Source organism: Piliocolobus tephrosceles, chromosome 1, assembly GCF_002776525.5.
Source record: "Piliocolobus tephrosceles isolate RC106 chromosome 1, ASM277652v3, whole genome shotgun sequence".
Taxonomy (NCBI): Eukaryota; Metazoa; Chordata; class Mammalia; order Primates; family Cercopithecidae; genus Piliocolobus; species Piliocolobus tephrosceles.
Window position 1 is genome coordinate 27,392,313 of NC_045434.1, and position 17,954 is coordinate 27,410,266.

A 17,954-nucleotide genomic window follows, 5' to 3' on the forward strand; every position below is an offset into this window, starting at 1 on the left:
AAATAAGCAATCCTTTCCCCATAGCTTGTTTTTTTCAGGTTTGTTGAATAGCAGATGGTTGTAAACGTACAGTCTTTTCTGAGTTCTCTATTCTGTTCCATTGGTCTGTGTGTGTGCTATTGTACTAATACCATGCTGTTTTGGTTACTGTAGCCTTGTAGTATATTTTGAAGTCAGATAGTGTGATGCCTTCAGCTTTGTTTTTTTTTTTTTTTTTTTTGCTTGGGATTGTCTTTGCCATATGGGCTCTTTTTCATTCTATATAAATTTTAAAGTAGTTTTTTTCTAATTCTGTGAACAATGTGAATGGTAATTTAATGGGAATAGCATTAGATCTATAAATTACTTTGGCTGTATGGCCATTTTCGTGATATTGATTCTTCTATCCATGAGCACAGAATGTTTTTCCATTTGTTTGTGTCCTCTCTGATTTCCTTGAGCAATGGTTTTCAGTTCTCCTTGGAGAGGTGCTTTACTTCTCTTGTGAGCTATATTCCCAGATTTTTTATTCTCATTGTAGCAATTGTGAATGGAAGTTCATTCATGATATGACTCTCTGCTTTTCTGTTGTAGATGTATAGGAATACTTGTGATTTTTGCACACTGATTTTGCACCCTGAGACTTTGCTGAAGCTGCTTATCAGCTTAAGAAGTTTTTGGGGTGAGACAATAGTGTTTTCCAGATACAGGATCATATCATCTGCAAACAGAGACAGTTTGACTTATGTAGCAAACCCACACATCCTGCACACGTATCCCAGAACTTGTAAAATAAAATAAAAATAAATAAAATTAAATGATAGGTTTATTATTAGCTGTAGCAAATGCTGTCTGTGCTGTCCATTTCCCTTGAACCCTACAATTAAGTGTAGTCTGGTCAGCTTCCAACTTTTAGTGCCTGCATTTCTGTGCCAGCAGTTTCTTTCTAGAACTTCAGGAGACTGCCGTGCCTTCAGCATTCCAGAAGTTCTGGAACATTAATATCCAACGACTGACATGATCCAGTGTACACACACCCAACTCCGTCAGCCCCGAGAGGGATAACTCTGAAGTGTGTGTCCTACATTAGTCTTAGTTTTCAGGATCTCTGTAGGATTGAGCTACCACAGAGATAGCTGGTTTAGTAGCACACTCTTTAGTGGTTGCCTTTTCTTCTCTGTTACTTCCTTGCTCCCCAAATGGTGTTCCTTGCACCTCCCAAATAAAACACTTCCTTCTTAAATCTTTGTTGGAACATCTACTTTTGGGAGATGGGGAATTTTCTTAAAATATAATTATTGTGAAAGCAGATGACATTTTCACATTTTGAAGAATTTTGAAAAAGCTTTTAGAAAAGTCATTATTTCTGTGGCAGAAGTCTAATGAGATTTTTCTTGATTACAATTGTAACAGGGATTATAACCCATATTTTGCTGTCCTGTCTGTAAGTTACAGATCCCATCTCCGGAGACCTGATTACTGGAGAATTTCATGGTCTTGTTGTAATAGTCTGGACCTTTAAGAATGGCCCTCATAAGGGAAGGCATATGGCATGTTTCTATTGTTCTAAGGAGAATTCCACAGCCATCTTACATCTTCCTTGGGAAGGCATTATATAGTAAAATCAACCAGAATTTCATCCATGTAACCCCTTCTTCTTTGTTTTTCCTCTCTTTCCTTATGCCTTCTCATCACCTAACAATCCTCCAGGTGTGGTTTCAGAACCGAAGAGCCAAGTTCCGCAGGAATGAGAGAGCCATGCTAGCCAATAAAAATGCTTCCCTCCTCAAATCCTACTCAGGAGACGTGACTGCTGTGGAGCAGCCCATCGTACCTCGTCCTGCTCCGAGACCCACCGATTATCTCTCCTGGGGAACAGCGTCTCCGTACAGGTGAATGACTGGCCCACTCTTCCCTTGCTCCACTTCCACATGTTTCTCAGCGGTCGGTCATGTTTCAAGCTGCTTGTGCAGCTCACCGACATTTCTTACTGAGTTAATCTCTTCAGAGACATTCAACTTGCTGACATCCCCACATTTTCCCAGGAGATTATTAGCTGCCCCAGGAGCAGGGTTTGGGGCAGAAGTAAGAGGGGCAGGCTATCTCAGCAATCTCCTCTTGGACTCAGGAACTCTTGCAAAGATTTCAAAGATGAGGAAGAATGTAAAAGAAAAGATCATTAAGCTGTGCCCAGTGTCCCTCTTGCAACAATTCTGCAACAAAACTTTACCCTATTTCCAAATTTAAGATAAATTCGTTGTATTATGCAAATGTAGGGACTTAACTTGTAAAGCTCCAAGTATAGGGCCAAGGGCAAATTTTGCAGTAAAACTGACTTTGAATTTAGAAAAAGAAGAAGGAAGGAAGAAAGAAAGGAAAGAAGGAAGGAAGGAAGGAGACAGAGAGGGACTATGACAGAGAGAGAAGGAAGGAAAACTCAAGTTCATTCTGATCACTTTCATGGCCAAGGTTCTTTGTTAGTAGGTGTGAATTTCTTATTATGCCAAATGCCTTCCTAATCTATTGCTAATTCTTGTCTACTTGTCTGAAGGTTTCTCTGGGGATCAGTTTGTGTGTATTTGTGTGTGTGTATGTGTGTGTGTGTGTGTTTCTTTTAAATAAAAAAGGAATGTATAATTTACACTAAACTTTTATATTAAAAAGTTGAACAATTTTAAAGAAACAAATAACAGAGTACTATTTCAATCTCATAAAGAGGTTTTTAACCTCCGATTATTATGCTGTTCAGAAAATATAGGCTGCCAGAAGGGAAGCTGAGACACAAGTGCCTAACCCATTGGATTAGCCTAGAGTGCCTTTCTTTGAAAGCAGATCTGAGTACTCTGAGAAACCAGGCCAAGCCTATGTGTTCTCCCTGGCTGATTTCAGTGGAGGCAGAACTATTCACAAATTCATTTATTATGCTTTTGTTTACCTTTTTATTGTCAACGTTAATTACTGGTTTAAGGAGAGGTTTTAAATGAAATATAGGAGATTATGTCTCAGATGAAGTTGAATTCCTGACATGAAATGCTACATTTTTAAAATGCAAATGTTTTTCAAAGGTTCATAGCTTTAATCAAAGCAAAAAGCCTCATCTAAAAGTTTCTTTCTGTTCCAAATCAGTTCCTTTAGAGAAACACGGTAAATGCATTTGGTAATTTCTTTTAATCCCCTGTTATAAAATTAGCCTGAATTTTTTTGGTCTTAGCACATAGAGACCCTCCATCTAGGAAAGTCTTATTCTGGGCCCTGTTGCACTCAGATGTGGTGTGCCTTGCTGATCTTGAAACATTAGTTATACCTGTGTGCCCTATTTTAAATTTAAACTCTTCTCCTATAAGATTTACTAAAAATACAGTTTTTGAAGACCATTGTAAAATCACATATTCTCTAATATTTTAAATAAATGAAAGTCTGCTTTATTTCTCTTATAAATATTGATATAAGAGAAATTTAGTATGCTCATGAACACGCTAAATGACTTGGAAAACGGGTGTGGTTCAAAGCCTGATGCTTCAAGCTCTCTGGTTTGAATATGGTCACAACCAGGAAGTATTGCTCCTTTTTCTGTCTGGGTCCTCCATAGGAATTTTTCACACCAGCAATAAACAATCCAGATGGCTGCCACGTGGTCCCTACCAGCGAGAGGCTTCACACAGCACATTGCATGAATGGGGATGAAATCCTTCCTGAATTAATGTAGGGTTATATTACTTGGACCTCAGCCGTTTGAGCCTCAGTGTCTGCATCATATGTGTTTAGTATATGGACATCTAACTGAAATTATTAACATGGCAATTTATGCGTGCCTGTTTTGGAAATATTCTATTTTAATGGAAAGAATTAGGTAGAAATACTGGATACATTTTTAAAAACATGCATAATTCACCATCTTGACATAACTAGCATATTCATTTTTGTGATTAGAGTTCAATATTTTATATAGGTGTAGCCTTAGTGTATATATTATTTTGTATTCTCCTCTTTTCACTTAAAATCATATAGCCTAGTACGTTTTACTCATTTCATGGTATGCTTTTATATCATTTCTCTCTTAGAAATTGAATTTGTAAAAATTAATTAAAAAATCATAAAATGTTCATATTCTGTATGAAGAATAAATTATTCTTCAAATATAAGTAGAAAAGTGATGTTAAAACAGTAATTTAATCAATAATAATGTTTTTGATCCAATGTTGACTGAAGTGTTTATATTTTGGTTAATTTCTAAAAGTAGCAAAAAGCTATTCTGTTATTTGGAGAATTTTCTGCTATGTTTAGAAACAAACTATGTTATGATTTCACACTTTGAAGCTTGATAGGAAATATTGTTAAGGAAATAAAAAAAGAAAAACAAGTGATCCAAAGCAAAGGAAATGATAGACCTCTTGTGTTATGAAAAATTAACTCACTGTTCTTGTTGATACTATTATGTCAAGTTAGTTATCTCACATGTGACACTCATTAAAAGGCATTTCTCTTGGTTAATTCTTGGAACACTCCTGTGTGATAGCTCTGTCTTGCTCTGCTTCCAAAGAAGAGACTAAACACTTACCCAAATTTAAGTCTTCAGCAAGCAGAATTAGAACTAATGCTTGTGATCCCTGTTTTTATCCAACACGTTAAGCCACACGACTGTACTTTTTTTTTTTTTTTTTTTTTTTTGAGACGGAGTCTTGCTCTGTCGCCCAGACTGGAGTGCAGTGGCTGGATCTCAGCTCACTGCAAGCTCCGCCTCCCGGGTTTACGCCATTCTCCTGCCTCAGCCTCCCGAGTAGCTGGGACTACAGGCGCCCACCACCTCGCCCGGCTAGTTTACGACTGTACTTTCATTCAAATTAAACCTTGCATTGTATCGAAAGTAGTAAAAAAGTATAAGATTGGAAAACTATTTAAAATCCCCTTTTTATTCAAGAGCTATCTCAGATCAGTGAGGCATGCCTGCAGCTGAGGTCCACACTCCGTGGGGTATGGGCATCCCAATGGACTGATAGATGTGGCTTGGTCATACAAGCCGGAGACAGTGAGCAGACAGGTTTGTCAGAAAGGATAGTTTGCTGACTTCCTCAGTTATCCCCTGAAAAAAGAAAGGAGAAAACCAAGGCATAAAAGCAATTATTTGCATATGGTCAGAATTTTGCGTTGGAAAACAGCCAACATATTTTTTTTCTGGGTGTCTTTTACATCCAGAGTGATGGAAGTGTAACTTATTGTTCAAACTGGGGCATTTTTTAGAGTGAAAGGGGAGCGCTATTAATAATTATACTAGGACAACAGGTATAAGCCAGGATTGTCCCTAGGACATATAGTTTGCTCTAATTATAGCACGTCATGACCTCACTCATTCCCTTGATTGAGCATGTTAGAGGTGATGACATTAGGCAGGCAACTGAGTCACCAGAGGGACAAAGTATTCCCTAACACGGACACTGTTGTCCTGGCAGGTGTCTTCTTTATCCATCCATGGCCAGTTAAAGGAAGCTTGTTTTTGGCAAACACCCCCATTGCTTACCTCAGAGCTATTTTTCTTAGGCAACTTGTAAGAATGAAAGCACACACAAGCACCAGAATTATTCAGACTCACTAATCTTGCAGTGCTTTGCTTCTTGGGTAGCAGTGACCAACCAAGTCCTGAACTTTTGACTGTTATTTGAAATGAAGTAGCCAAGAAACATTTTCCCAGAGACATCCTTTCCTAGGTAAAGTGGGTAGTGAATGGCCTAGTTCTGCATTATTGACCTGAAGTGCCATTTCCAGGGGGAAGTCTGGGCTTAAAAGAAAGCTAGTGATCAGTGAAAGAGAGGCCAGCTGTCCTCGTCCACAGCTTCCCTCCCCATCCTTCTCCTCCCCTCATTTGATCGTGGTCATGGTGCTGCCTGACATCTGCTGAACGCATTTGGCTTATTTCTCCCTTTCACACTTTCAAAAATAGATCCTCGTCCCTCCCAAGATGTTGTTTACACGAGGGGCTTCATAACGGATTCTAACGGAAGACACTGAAAAGGTAACTTGTCAGAGGGGGAAGAGGGCGGCTGCTTGGGGTAGGGTTTAAGTGGGAATTCAGAGTGTTTAAGAAAGTGGGGGTTGCAGTTCTAGAAATTTCAGCAGTGAAGTCCTCAAGTGAGGAATACTATTGGGAGCCAGAGCTGCAAGAAAGCCTGTCCACGAAATGAAGGGTAGGGTGATACTAGTCTAGAGCAGGGCTCTTCAGGGCTTGCTGTGCACAGGAAACATCTGGGATCACGGACTGTGCAAATTCTGATTCACGAAGTCCAGGGTGGAGCTTGGATTCTGTATCTCTAACTCGCTTCTAGGTGATGCTGCTGCTGCTGACACTTGGTGCACACTTTGAATAGTGAGACTTTGTAGGTTACAGGACAGGGTTCGGAAGAATTACTTTCTTGTCCTGGCTTCTGCTGCTCCTCAGGCCAATCAGATCATTGCTCTCTTACGTAGTTTTGTATCTAACATGAAGCTAGCAATAGTTTCCCTATTGCTTATTTCACAGGGGTGTTTGGAACCTACTGATAAGCAATGTGCACTTCAAAAAAAGTCTTGCAACAATAGAAAGATGTAAGAGGCTTTATATATAAAAGTATTTCTAAAATGAAAAGTTAAAAATAGCAGAAAGATCACTGAATATATAGTATAAACTGAAAGCTTACCAATGAAATGTGCAAGTGTGTTCACTTTAAGAGATAAATATACATCTTAGAAAGTCAACTTCTGAATTTCAAAACAGAAGTTAGAAACAGAAGTTAGTTATTTAAATCACAAAAGATTCCTTTCCAAAGAATTTACCAGATCTCTTTTTAAAAGTAAATTTCCCTAGGAAAACTGGTATTACATTTTATCAGGTGAGGCAAATATGCCTCTGTTGTACTTGCACTGACAAAAGAACAAATCAGAGACTTTCTGCAACTTCTATGCATCACAGTCTTGAACACTGTAACCCCCACAGTCTTTGAAAAAATCCTGAGCTGGTGAAACCCAAGGATTTCAGGAAAACTCATAGGCTTCTTGGCTGACAGATTTGTCTTTAGGGTGAAATTGTAAATGTCATCATTTGTTCAAAGGGCCACATAGAAAACAAAGAGTTGAAAATAGAGTCAGGTATTATTTTTTTCCCAAGCTATCAATTGTTTTGTGATTTGTGGGACTCAACACTATAGGCTTTTAGAAAGCAAAGGGGCAGTTGTCCGTAAGTTTCCTGGCTTTAAAATCGTACTACGAATAGTATTTTCTGTACTTCCTCAGTGTTTGGCAGTCATTTTAACACATTTTTTTTTTCCTTACAACTTTCAAGGTAGGTTGAAGTGATAAAAAATGATTTGTCCCCAGTGAAAACAGTCCTCGAACCCTGCTGGTGATTAGCACTCTGCTATCTATGGCTGTGCTGCATCTGTTAGGAATCTCCAAATAAGGAAATGCAAACATTTGAAGCTGATTTAAATGTGTCAGCTCCATGTAAGTCTCAGTGCAGACTAGCTAAATCAACAGATGTGGTGCAAGCATTTATTATTAATCTCTAATTCCTCAATGCACTTTATTCAGTAATGTGGTTTCTTGGTCACTGACACAAAGAACTTAACTAAAACTAACTAAAAATGGGGCTTTAGCCAAAGCCTAAAAACTCAGTCCCAGAACTTATGTCTGTACCCTGCTTCCAAGAATAAATGGATTTTACTTAGAAGGCAAGACCAACAGGCAGGATCTCTGGTTGTTGTTAAGCAGGCTTTTGGTTGTTGTCATGTGCTGAATCTGTACAAATCACTTAGTTTCAATCTCACCATTTGATCCGAGCAAGCTTAATCCTGTATAGGAAGAACTGGTCATTTTACATGCTCTGAATGGCTCTATAAATTGGTTGAAAACAGTTAATTATCCTGATTGGACTTTTAAGAAAACATTTTAGGGTTCTCTTTCTTTTCCTAAAGCAGAACGTCAGAAGTTTCCATGACATGGAAAGCAGATGGTCACAAACAATTTCATATTGGCAGCCACTCAAGACTCTCTTGCATCTGTTGACACTTTAGGAGGCAGGTCCTCTCCATCTTACTTCTAATGCCATTTTTGAAGAATGACTAAGCTACTCTTAGAGGACTCACTCACTAATTCTGTCTTTTCTGACTTGTAATAAGTTTTGCTTTTCACGGGTAAATCCAAGGACTGCTCACTGCTTGCTATATTGCACCCTTAGCTTAAATTGAGAAGCTAGATCCATGTCAAATTACTGGAAAACAGACTTGCAATTATTTAGTATGTGTACAAAATATTATTGGAATCCATATTTGTAGGATTACATATTCTAAAAATGTTTAAGAGGCTGTGAATTAAGATGGCTTTGGTTCTTTTATCCTACTTCTTATGGCTATGGAATGCTGGAACAAGTTAAATCAATTTTGAAAGTTTATACATTTCCTAAGCATTTATCAAGTGAAAATGTTATAATCTATCAAGCTCCTAGGGAGTTGCAAAATTCATTCATTAAAAACAACTGCTTTTTAATCCTCATGCTCCACTAATTTGAGGGATAGCTATAAGGCATTGTCACAGACTTGCCTCTGCTGGTGTTCTTATACAACGTCACTGTATAATCAGACAAGGGCACCGTTCTTTACTGTGGAAAAGCAGGCTGCAATTTATGTGAAAAATGTCCCAGTGAATATCCAATCTCCTGTGCAATAGATGATCTGAATCCCATTGATTTGTTTCTGAGATAGAAAGTGCACTAACATTCATCTCATTTGGGATATCACTGTCTTGCCTACATTTGAGAGAGAAACTCAATATTTCCAAGAAATGTGTGACCCTACTAAGTCCTCAGACTAGAATATCAGGTGGTAAAGCTAGTTGACTATGAAATCACTACAACAAAAATGGTTATGAAATAGACAACTCGTAGTCACTATTATAGGAGACATTTCTGGGAAATAGCAATAGCATCTTCAGTAAACTAAAATAATCTCCCCAAGGTTCTAATCTCCCTTTTTGGCTAAAGAGATGGAACACAACTTTGATTATCTAAGAAAGGGCAAATTTCTGTTAAATAGGACTTTGCTTGTTCAGAATCTCAAAAAACACATCTCTCAGAAAATTAGACCAAGTACTTAAAGCACAATATTCTATGACAATCTACAATTTAGCATCGGAAAATTTTTCTTTATCCTCCCTCATGAAGTTTTAGCTTTCTGTTTTCAGAAGCCATCCAAATTTCTTCTCAATACTTAGGAAATAATACAGGCAACTCCTAATTCCAGGTTCTCTTCTATATGTTTAAAATTATACTAACTGTGCATCATCTTTAGGGCTTAATTCTGTCACAGAAACCTGATTATGAAAGGTGGACTTGGTTGATTTTATAATAATCTATGACTTAGGTACATTTCCCAAATTCAATAGTCTTTTTTTGTTTTTTCTCAGATACTTAGATCTTCAGATTCTTGGCATATCCTAGAAATTTTTTGAATATAGGTTTTGTGGGTTTACGTACATTTATGGTAAGGTCTTGAATGGAACCGTGAACTAAATGATAATACATATATGAGTTTTGAAAATAAATGACATTTCTTGGTATATTCTAAAAAATACTTGTCCCACTTTAGTGTATTGTTCCAGTCATTTATCTCACTTCTAATTTAAACCTACCTTAACTGGGAACTCTTCTGCTTCTATCCCTTGATAGGCAGTGGTAGAAGTGATAGTCTAACTGTACTAATAACTTGTTCAGTTTTTATTGTGAAAGATATTTTTTGATGGGTCCAAGTATGCACAGTCATCAGCTTCTGCTTTTGTCATGACCTACTGACTTTGCTCTTTCTATTAAGATAGTAAAATTGGCAGTAAGGACCAGTTCCTGTGAATAAAAGCATATTGGTAAGATATATATATATTTTTAGAAATCATTGCTCACAGCAGAATGACAGAAACCAATGACATCAAGCAGGAATCAATTTAATCATACTATATCCAGATATTTCTTAGTTATCTGCTTATTCATTGAACACATAGTACTAGATATGGTGTCATTTCTACCTGAGGAAACAGTGTGAACAAGGCAGATGTGATGTCTAATCTATGGCACTTATAGTTGAAACAGTGATAGATACTAAACAAATTATTAACTAAACTTGAATCGAGTGCTAAAAGCAAAAGTTTAGTGTGCTATAATAGAACATAGCTTTGTCTAGCTGTGTGCACACACACACACACACACACACAGGGTCACCCATACATTTAACCAGGGCTATAAAGATTTTAAATTAAATATGTATATTTCTGGAAATACCTAGTGATTTGGGACTCATTATATTTCTTAATTTTTTTGAGTTAATTATTAGTAACTGAGCTGAAATAGGTTATTATGAGTTTTGACTCTGTGTGTCCCAAATAAGAATCAATGACTTACATTCTATTTGTGGAGTAGCTTTACTTTTCTCTCTTTCTGATCTTGTCACTTGATCCCCAGAACCACAAACATTTATGTGGCTGACAAAATTCCATTGGAATGTAGGCAACAGAAGAGCACATGTCATTCCATTTATAAGTCTATCTCATTCCAGCCCTGAGTTGAAAGATTTTGCTAATCTTAGAAGCGACTAAAAACATTTTTATTTAATTAAAATGCATATCCTTTTAACTATTTAGTAGAAAGAGTAATTTACTCTTAAGTCTATGAAACCATGTCTTTTTCCTTTAATAGAGATTCATGGATGCAATTAACAGAAACCCACCAACGATAAATTTCTGCCTTTCCAGTGTTCTTAGGTCCTCATTGTAATCTCTGACAACGAAAAACAACTTCAGATTTTTCTCAGCAATAAAGACAGTGACAAACAGTTACCTCTGAAGTCAAGAATGCTGAAAATGGAGACTTTGATAGTTTATCTAGTAGATTTAAACATTTTCAAAATAACTGACCCAAAAGGCAGTGTGTGCTATTCAAGTTCTTTTGAGGAGTTTTTAAAATCAAGGCCAGTGGGTTAGTAACCTCTTGATTCAGCAATGCTTGGTACTATCAACCAGTAAATTAAGAATGGCAGAGAACTTATGTCGGGATGTTTAACTGGCTCTCCAGGCACATGATTTATTATGGTATTTATTATCTAAAATGTGTTAGAATTAAGGTCAGTTATCTAGAGTGAAGGAGCAAAATTCCCTTTAGTTTATTTTCAAAAGCTTGTTTCTATTCCTCACTGCTCCCACAGGCTGGGGAGGTAGGCAGGACAAGAGATTAAATACTGTTCTAATTAGTCAGCTGATGAAACACCTGCTATTCAACTTGAGCAACTTTCTTCTCCTACCCCAGAAATAAATCATTACTCACTGTATCCACCACAACAAATACCTCTCCCTCCCTTTCCTCACTCTACACCACTCTCTCCTGCTCTTCAAAATATGACCACTCTTCTCTAAGTACCTTAGACGAATGGAAAGCTGGGGCTGTAAGGGACCCTAGAGGTCATCTAGTCCAAGCCATTGCCCCTGCCTGCCCCCATGCTGAGAGTACCTCCATCTGGGGCATGGACTTGCAGCTTTGTGAAACTAACGCCTGTTATTCTCCCTGCTCTCTCCTTTGTCCCTACAGCGCCATGGCTACTTATTCTGCCACATGTGCCAACAATAGCCCTGCACAGGGCATCAACATGGCCAACAGCATTGCCAACCTGAGACTGAAGGCCAAGGAATATAGTTTACAGAGGAACCAGGTGCCAACAGTCAACTGAGGAAAAAAATTATTAAACAGGCCTAAGAAGAAATCAAAAACCATAAGACACCTATCCCGCTCTGTTATTTCTTCATCTGCTGGGGGAGAAAAGTAAATTACAAACAAACAAGCAGACAAACAAAAAACAGAACTAAAATATTGGGACCATGGCAGAGAAAAGCAGGAGAGGAGCAAAATGAAAATTAGTTAACAAATGTTCCTCCTCCCTCTGGGATACCACCACCACTTGTTTCTGTGTGTGTTTATTTTGTTTTTCTTTCTATTCATGCTTTGCTTAATATACTCCAAGCTTCTTCAGCTAGGTTCAGCCCACCCAACCCCATGATTGTATGAAGTTTTTAAAAAAACTACAGCAGCCAAAGAAACCATATATACATCCAGAATGATTGCCTCTACTCTCCTCATTGACTTGTTTGAACCTCAGTGCCTTACCCTGTCCTCTTCCCAGTTCTCTTGATAGAAGCTCTAGGAGCTTCTGAAAAGCCAAAGTCTTTCTGAAGAATCTGTGCCAGACAGACATAATTCCCTTTCTCATTGTCTCCATCTTTGTTGGTCATGGTAAGGTTTTTCCATCAGCCTCTGAAAAAACAGTTGTGCACATCTGGTCACTGGACTGTCAGATCCAATGTAATTGGCTGTGTCTGGCTAATTCTAAGCACTAAGGTGTACATCTAAGCTATAGATTTAAGTTTGAAGCTATAGATTATATCACTATCACCACCACTCCTCATCATATGCAATCAATCAATCAATCAATCAATATCAATCATCTTAAAGATATTTGTTGTCTTTGAATGATTTGCTGTCACAGACTATTTGGTAGAAGAAATATTTTTCACCTGAGAGAGGAAGAGAAATTTCTCTAGTAACACAAAGAGTGAGTCGTAAAAGGCATGCCCACATCTCTTTCATGCCTTAAGGATAGTGAGATGCACAGTTATATATATACTGTATATATTTATATATTTATATATATATTTCATATATATATATAATATTGCAAGCTTCAGTTTGCAATTTCCCAAACAGTACAAAAAGCAAATTATACACCATCACCACTGTTCTTATCTCTATAGTGATGAGACATTAATTAGGGATCTTGCTGCTTTTCTTTTTCTACACAAAATTTTCATTAAAGCCACAGAATAATTGATAGAGCAGCTGTTCTCATTTAGAACAGGTCTCATTTTCACATTAGGCCTTTACATGGATTAGAAACTATTTGAGGCTATAAAAATGTCCTTGAGTTTGGAGCCTGAGCTCTGGTGAAATGCTGATACATCTGATCTATCATGGGAATTGCAGTTAGAGAGAGGAGGGAAAACCATTTAGTCATCTACCCTTTCTTCACTCAGCAGGAATATGAAAGACACATGTTTAAGAGGAATACCTAAAGGTTTTTCTAAATTCCAACATTTAAAAGGCAATTGTGGGCTATTTTTATTTTTTAATATTTTAAAATAAAGTTTAGTGTCTAGGGCTGGGAGCCAGGACTGATCTTTCATTTCTTTTTCTTTGTTCCCAGCCATGCTTTTGTAACTTGCCAGGTGGACTTGATCAACTATATTACCATGCCGTGCCTCAGTTTACCCATTTGTAAAATGGGATTAACAATACTTACCTACCTCACAGGGGTGTTGTGAGGCTCTATTCATTTGCTCCTTTATTCTTTCCTGTATTCTCTGTATGTCTAGCACTTTGTAGCCATGGGAGGAAAGGGACTATAAAAGTGTACAGTGTTAATGGAATGATACGGTACCTGAAAGCCTTGTTTTCTAGTAAGAAAATGCTACCTTGCTGTACATACTTATAACCTTGTATTTGGAAATGAGAAATAGGTTTATATTTTCAGATCTCTCAAAAATCACATCATTTGACCAAAGAATAATTTAAGACACATAGAACAGAATTTTTTTTTAATTTATATTTTCATCCTGACCAGCTTAGTTCTAATAATTTTTAGTTGTGAGTGATTAAAAAACTTTGGATCAATTTTGGTCAAATATGGCAACTTTGTAGTCTGAGTGACAGGCAAGGATTTTTGGGTTTAAGATGCACTTTTAGCACACATTTGTATTTCCCTTGGCATATCAGATTGAGCTAATGGTGATGTTATGTCAATCTAACAGCCACCAATCTGAAATTGTATTTCAAATGTTGATTCTGTAGTACTTTAAATAATAATGAAGCTCATCTTATACATTTTGCTTTCACCAATTGATTCCTTCTTCTTTTAACACACTATTAAAATATTTCTTACTGAATGGTTCATGTAGGCTTGCTGAACAGCATGCATTACTTGCTTCCTGAAAAGCTCCTCCATTCATCCTTTTGTCCCACTAGTTGCTGTGGATTTTCAAGTTTTGAAGGAACAGTACATCCCAACAGACTGACACATTCTAAGTGAAATGAGTATAATCCAAGAAGTTGATGAACTTTGGAGGTTTGGAGTTTGGAGAGAATGGCTAAGAAGATTTGAATTATAGGGAGGGAACAGAAATCATACATGAAAAGGTTTTATTGAGAAGGGAAAAACCTTAGATAGAGGGACATGTGAAACAAAATCATTTGAAATTTTGATTCAGACATCCATTTCCAGTGGCAAACAGCAAAGCCGGAACCCACAAACCCAAATGATTGGTGAAATTGGGTGGTTTTATCCAATGTCTCAGGCAAGCAATGTCTGGGAATATCTTAGAGTAACCAGTGCTGGTCAGCCAAAGAAATATTCACTGCCAGTGAACCAACACCATAAGCATGTATTATCTAAGCACTTGATCAAGAAGCATACATGTTGTACAAGCTCTCAATTTTGTTCATTTACTATCAGTTTTTTAAAATACAAGTTTGGTATGTGATTTGGAAAAGAAACCTTCTGGATCTCAAGCCAGTTGTCAGTTGAGGGCCTCAGGGCCACAAACGTCAAGACATATCTCTGTTCTTCACCATCATGGTACTCCTGATACCAGATACAGGTGAATACACAGGAACTATCTGCCTGTGTCCTCAATCTCCCTCCAAACAAGATGCTGATTTGTAGGGTACTTGGCAGATTAAATTAAACCAGAAGAGGTGACTTAATAAAAAAGGGAATGACATTTAGGGTATAAAGATCTCATAAGAAATGTAATATGTAAATTATATCTTGCTTTATGTTGTAAAATATACATTGTTTGCGCTAGAATAGAAATGATTTCTTTTCAATAAAAAGAAAGGACACTACCATGTCTTTTGCTATATACACTTGAGCCTGCTGATTCTCTTCTCTTTGAACTTCGAAAACACAGATCTGCTAGAATCTGAGATTACATGCAGAAGAGTGAAGGTAAGAAGGGCTCATAGACAAGAGAACTATATCTGAGTGTGATACTATTTTCTATAAAACAGGAAAATAATCTATTTTTTCTCAGAAACAGAGACAACGGTAGGAAGAAGAGGGGACACTTAACTATTATAATAGATGAGAATAGAGTGGAACTTTTATGAGAGTTTAGCATTATTAAAATCAGTATCTTTAACATTCACAATACTGGACACCATATGGCAAAATACTTCATATAAGCATGACTGTTTTGGAGTAAAGAAATGAAAAAATAAAATCTCTTAAGGATCCATGGTGCATAGCATGGGGTGTGTGGTCATGGGGAAAGACAGTAAAACCAAATTGTGAGACATAGATGCTGTTTTCAGTTAAAATCTGATTAAAATCAATTAAAATCTGGTTTAAAAAGCAACCCTAGCATGGAAAAATATGCAACAGTTCAAGATAATATATTAATAAGTATTAAACAGAACAGATAATAGGAGTTCAGAAGAACAAGAAAGAGAGCACGCTGTGAGCTGAAGTGGGAGACGGGTTTTACAGAGGAACTGGGACTTGAATTTTATCAGTAAGGATCTGTACAGGTGAGGAACAGGTGATGGCTTTTCAAATGAGGGTGTGGAGAAGAAGGGGTGAAGACAGGGATATAGGAATGAGGAATTTGTGTTCAAAGATATATGGCAAGATGGGCCTGGATGAGATGGAGAGTTAATTTTAAAGTTGAATGGAAGATACTAGAGATGCAAGTTGAGGCTTAATCTTGCAGGGTACTACACGTCAAATATGTTTGGACTTTTCCTCAGGCCACAGAGATCCACTGAAGGCTTTTGAGCATTAAAAAAAGCCATGTGAAAAAATGCTACTTTAGCAGGATCAAAAGAATGAAGGTAAACTAGAACAGAACAGGAACTGGAAGCAGATCAGATAGAAGTTGCTGTGAGAGGAACAAAAAAGAAAGGATGATTAGAAAACATCTTGCAAGGAAAGAATCACTTGGACTTCATAGCAAGAAAAAGAGAATGGAGTCAAAGGTAATATTGGTTTAAAACCTAGGGACTGGGAAAATGAATCATTGACAAAACTGACAAAATCTACCCAAAATGGGAAAGATTCAGTTACAGAAGATAAACACAGTTTTCGTTGTATTATTGAAGCTGAAAATCCAAAGGTAAGCATCCAGTAAGTGAAGACAAAAAAATGGGACTTGGTACCAAAGTTAAAGATGGAGATATAAGTTTGAAATTAATATTTAAGGAGGTGATACTTAGAGGTACAATAACAAATGGGTTCATTGAAATGAGAGAGTGTCATTATGACTCAAATAATTATTCCCAGTAAATGACTTTTGAAAGTAGTTTTAGCCAGGGAGGAAGATTATACTTTGAAGAACATCTCTAGCTGGAGAGATGGCTAATAAAGTCTATTTAAAAGAAGCTGTTTGAAAAATAGGAGGAGATTTAATCTCCTTTATTATTTCAGAGTTAAGAGAGGTTTTCAATAAGAAAAAGGGAATGTTTGATATATTCAAATGTTATAGAGAAGATCAGCTAATTGGGAATGGAGGAAAGGCCATTGGATTCATGACTTTTGAAAGTACAGTTTACCTGAGTACTGGAGGAGGAAGGTTGATTTAGCCAGTTATGGTAGGAATAAATGCTTTTAAAAAATGGAACCACTTGCATGGCATTATAAGCCTATTAATAAGGATTCTTTCATTTGCAGGTAGCAGAAACATCAAACTAGTCAAATTTATAAAGAGGCTTTATTTGAAGGACAGCTCATGCAGCCGAGACATGCTGCCAGAGCCGGAACAGCCCCAGGGATCCTAGACCCTGGAACAAAACCTGTACCTGTTTTCCTCAAGTTGGGCTGCTCTAACAAGATACCATAGTCTGGTAGCTTTAAAAACACACAGTTATTTCTCACAGTTCTGGAGGCTGGGAAATCCAAGATCAGGATGCTGGCAGATTCCATATCTGGTGAGAGCCCTCTTCCTGAGACAGCCATCTTCTTGTGGCTTTACATGACAAAAAGAGTGAGCTCTAGCTTCTTTCTCTTATAATGATGCCAATTCCACAATGGTGGCTCCACTCTCATGACCTCAGCTAAACCTAATTACCCCCAAAGACACTACCTACTAGCAATATCCGATTGGGAGTTAAAGTTCCAACATATGAATTTAGAGGGTACACAAACACGTAGTCCTTTTAAGGTAAGAATATTAGTCTGTTCTCACACCTCTAGTAAAGATATACCTGAGACTGGGTAATTTATGAAGGAGAGAAGTTTAGTGGCCTCACAGTTCCACAGGGCAGGGAAGGCCTCACAATCATGGCAGAAGTCAAAGGAAGAGCAAAGGGTTATGTTACATGGCGTCAGGCAAAAGAGCTTGTGCAGGGGAACTCCCATTTATAAAACCATTAGATCTCGTGAGACTTATTTACTACCATGAACAGTATGGAGGAGACCGCACACATGATTCAGTTATCTCCACCTGGTCCTGCCCTCGGCAAGTGGGGATTATTACAATTTGAGGTGAGATTTGTGTGAAGACACAGCCAAACCATGTCATTCCACCCCTGGTCCCCTCTAAATCTCATGTCCTCACATTTCAAAACCAATCCTGCCTTTCCAACAGTCCCCAAAGTCTTAACTCCTTTCAGCATTAACTCAAAAGATCAAGTCCAAAATCTCATCTTAGACAAGGCAAGTCCCTTCCACCTATGAACCTGTAAAATCAAAAGGAAGTTAGTAACTTTGTAGATACAATGGGGGTACAGGCATTGGGTAAATACACCTGTTCCAAAAGGGAGAAACTGGCCATAATGAAGGGGCTACAGACCCCATTTGAGTCTGCAATCCAGCAGCACAGTTAAATCTTAAAGCTTGAAAATGACCTCCTTTTATTCCATGTCTCACATC

The 17,954-nt window shown here is 37.5% G+C and overlaps 1 protein-coding gene across 2 annotated transcripts in view; it reads left to right on the top strand.

The window, feature by feature from the left end:
* PRRX1 (paired related homeobox 1) overlaps positions 1-14,953 on the top strand; it is a 76,176-nt gene extending 61,223 nt beyond the window's left edge. Inside the window, exons 3-5 of one of the 2 annotated variants that reach the window (XM_023207148.2) lie at positions 1,690-1,871; positions 5,915-5,986; positions 11,570-11,717. In XM_023207148.2, the coding sequence (XP_023062916.1) occupies positions 1,690-1,871; positions 5,915-5,969 (237 nt within the window). In that variant the 3' untranslated portion in view covers positions 5,970-5,986; positions 11,570-11,717. Of the gene's footprint in view, positions 1-1,689; positions 1,872-5,914; positions 5,987-11,569 lie in introns of both variants that reach the window. The other variant, XM_023207147.2, reaches the window with a different exon arrangement.
* The last annotated feature ends 3,001 nt before the right edge of the window (positions 14,954-17,954 follow it).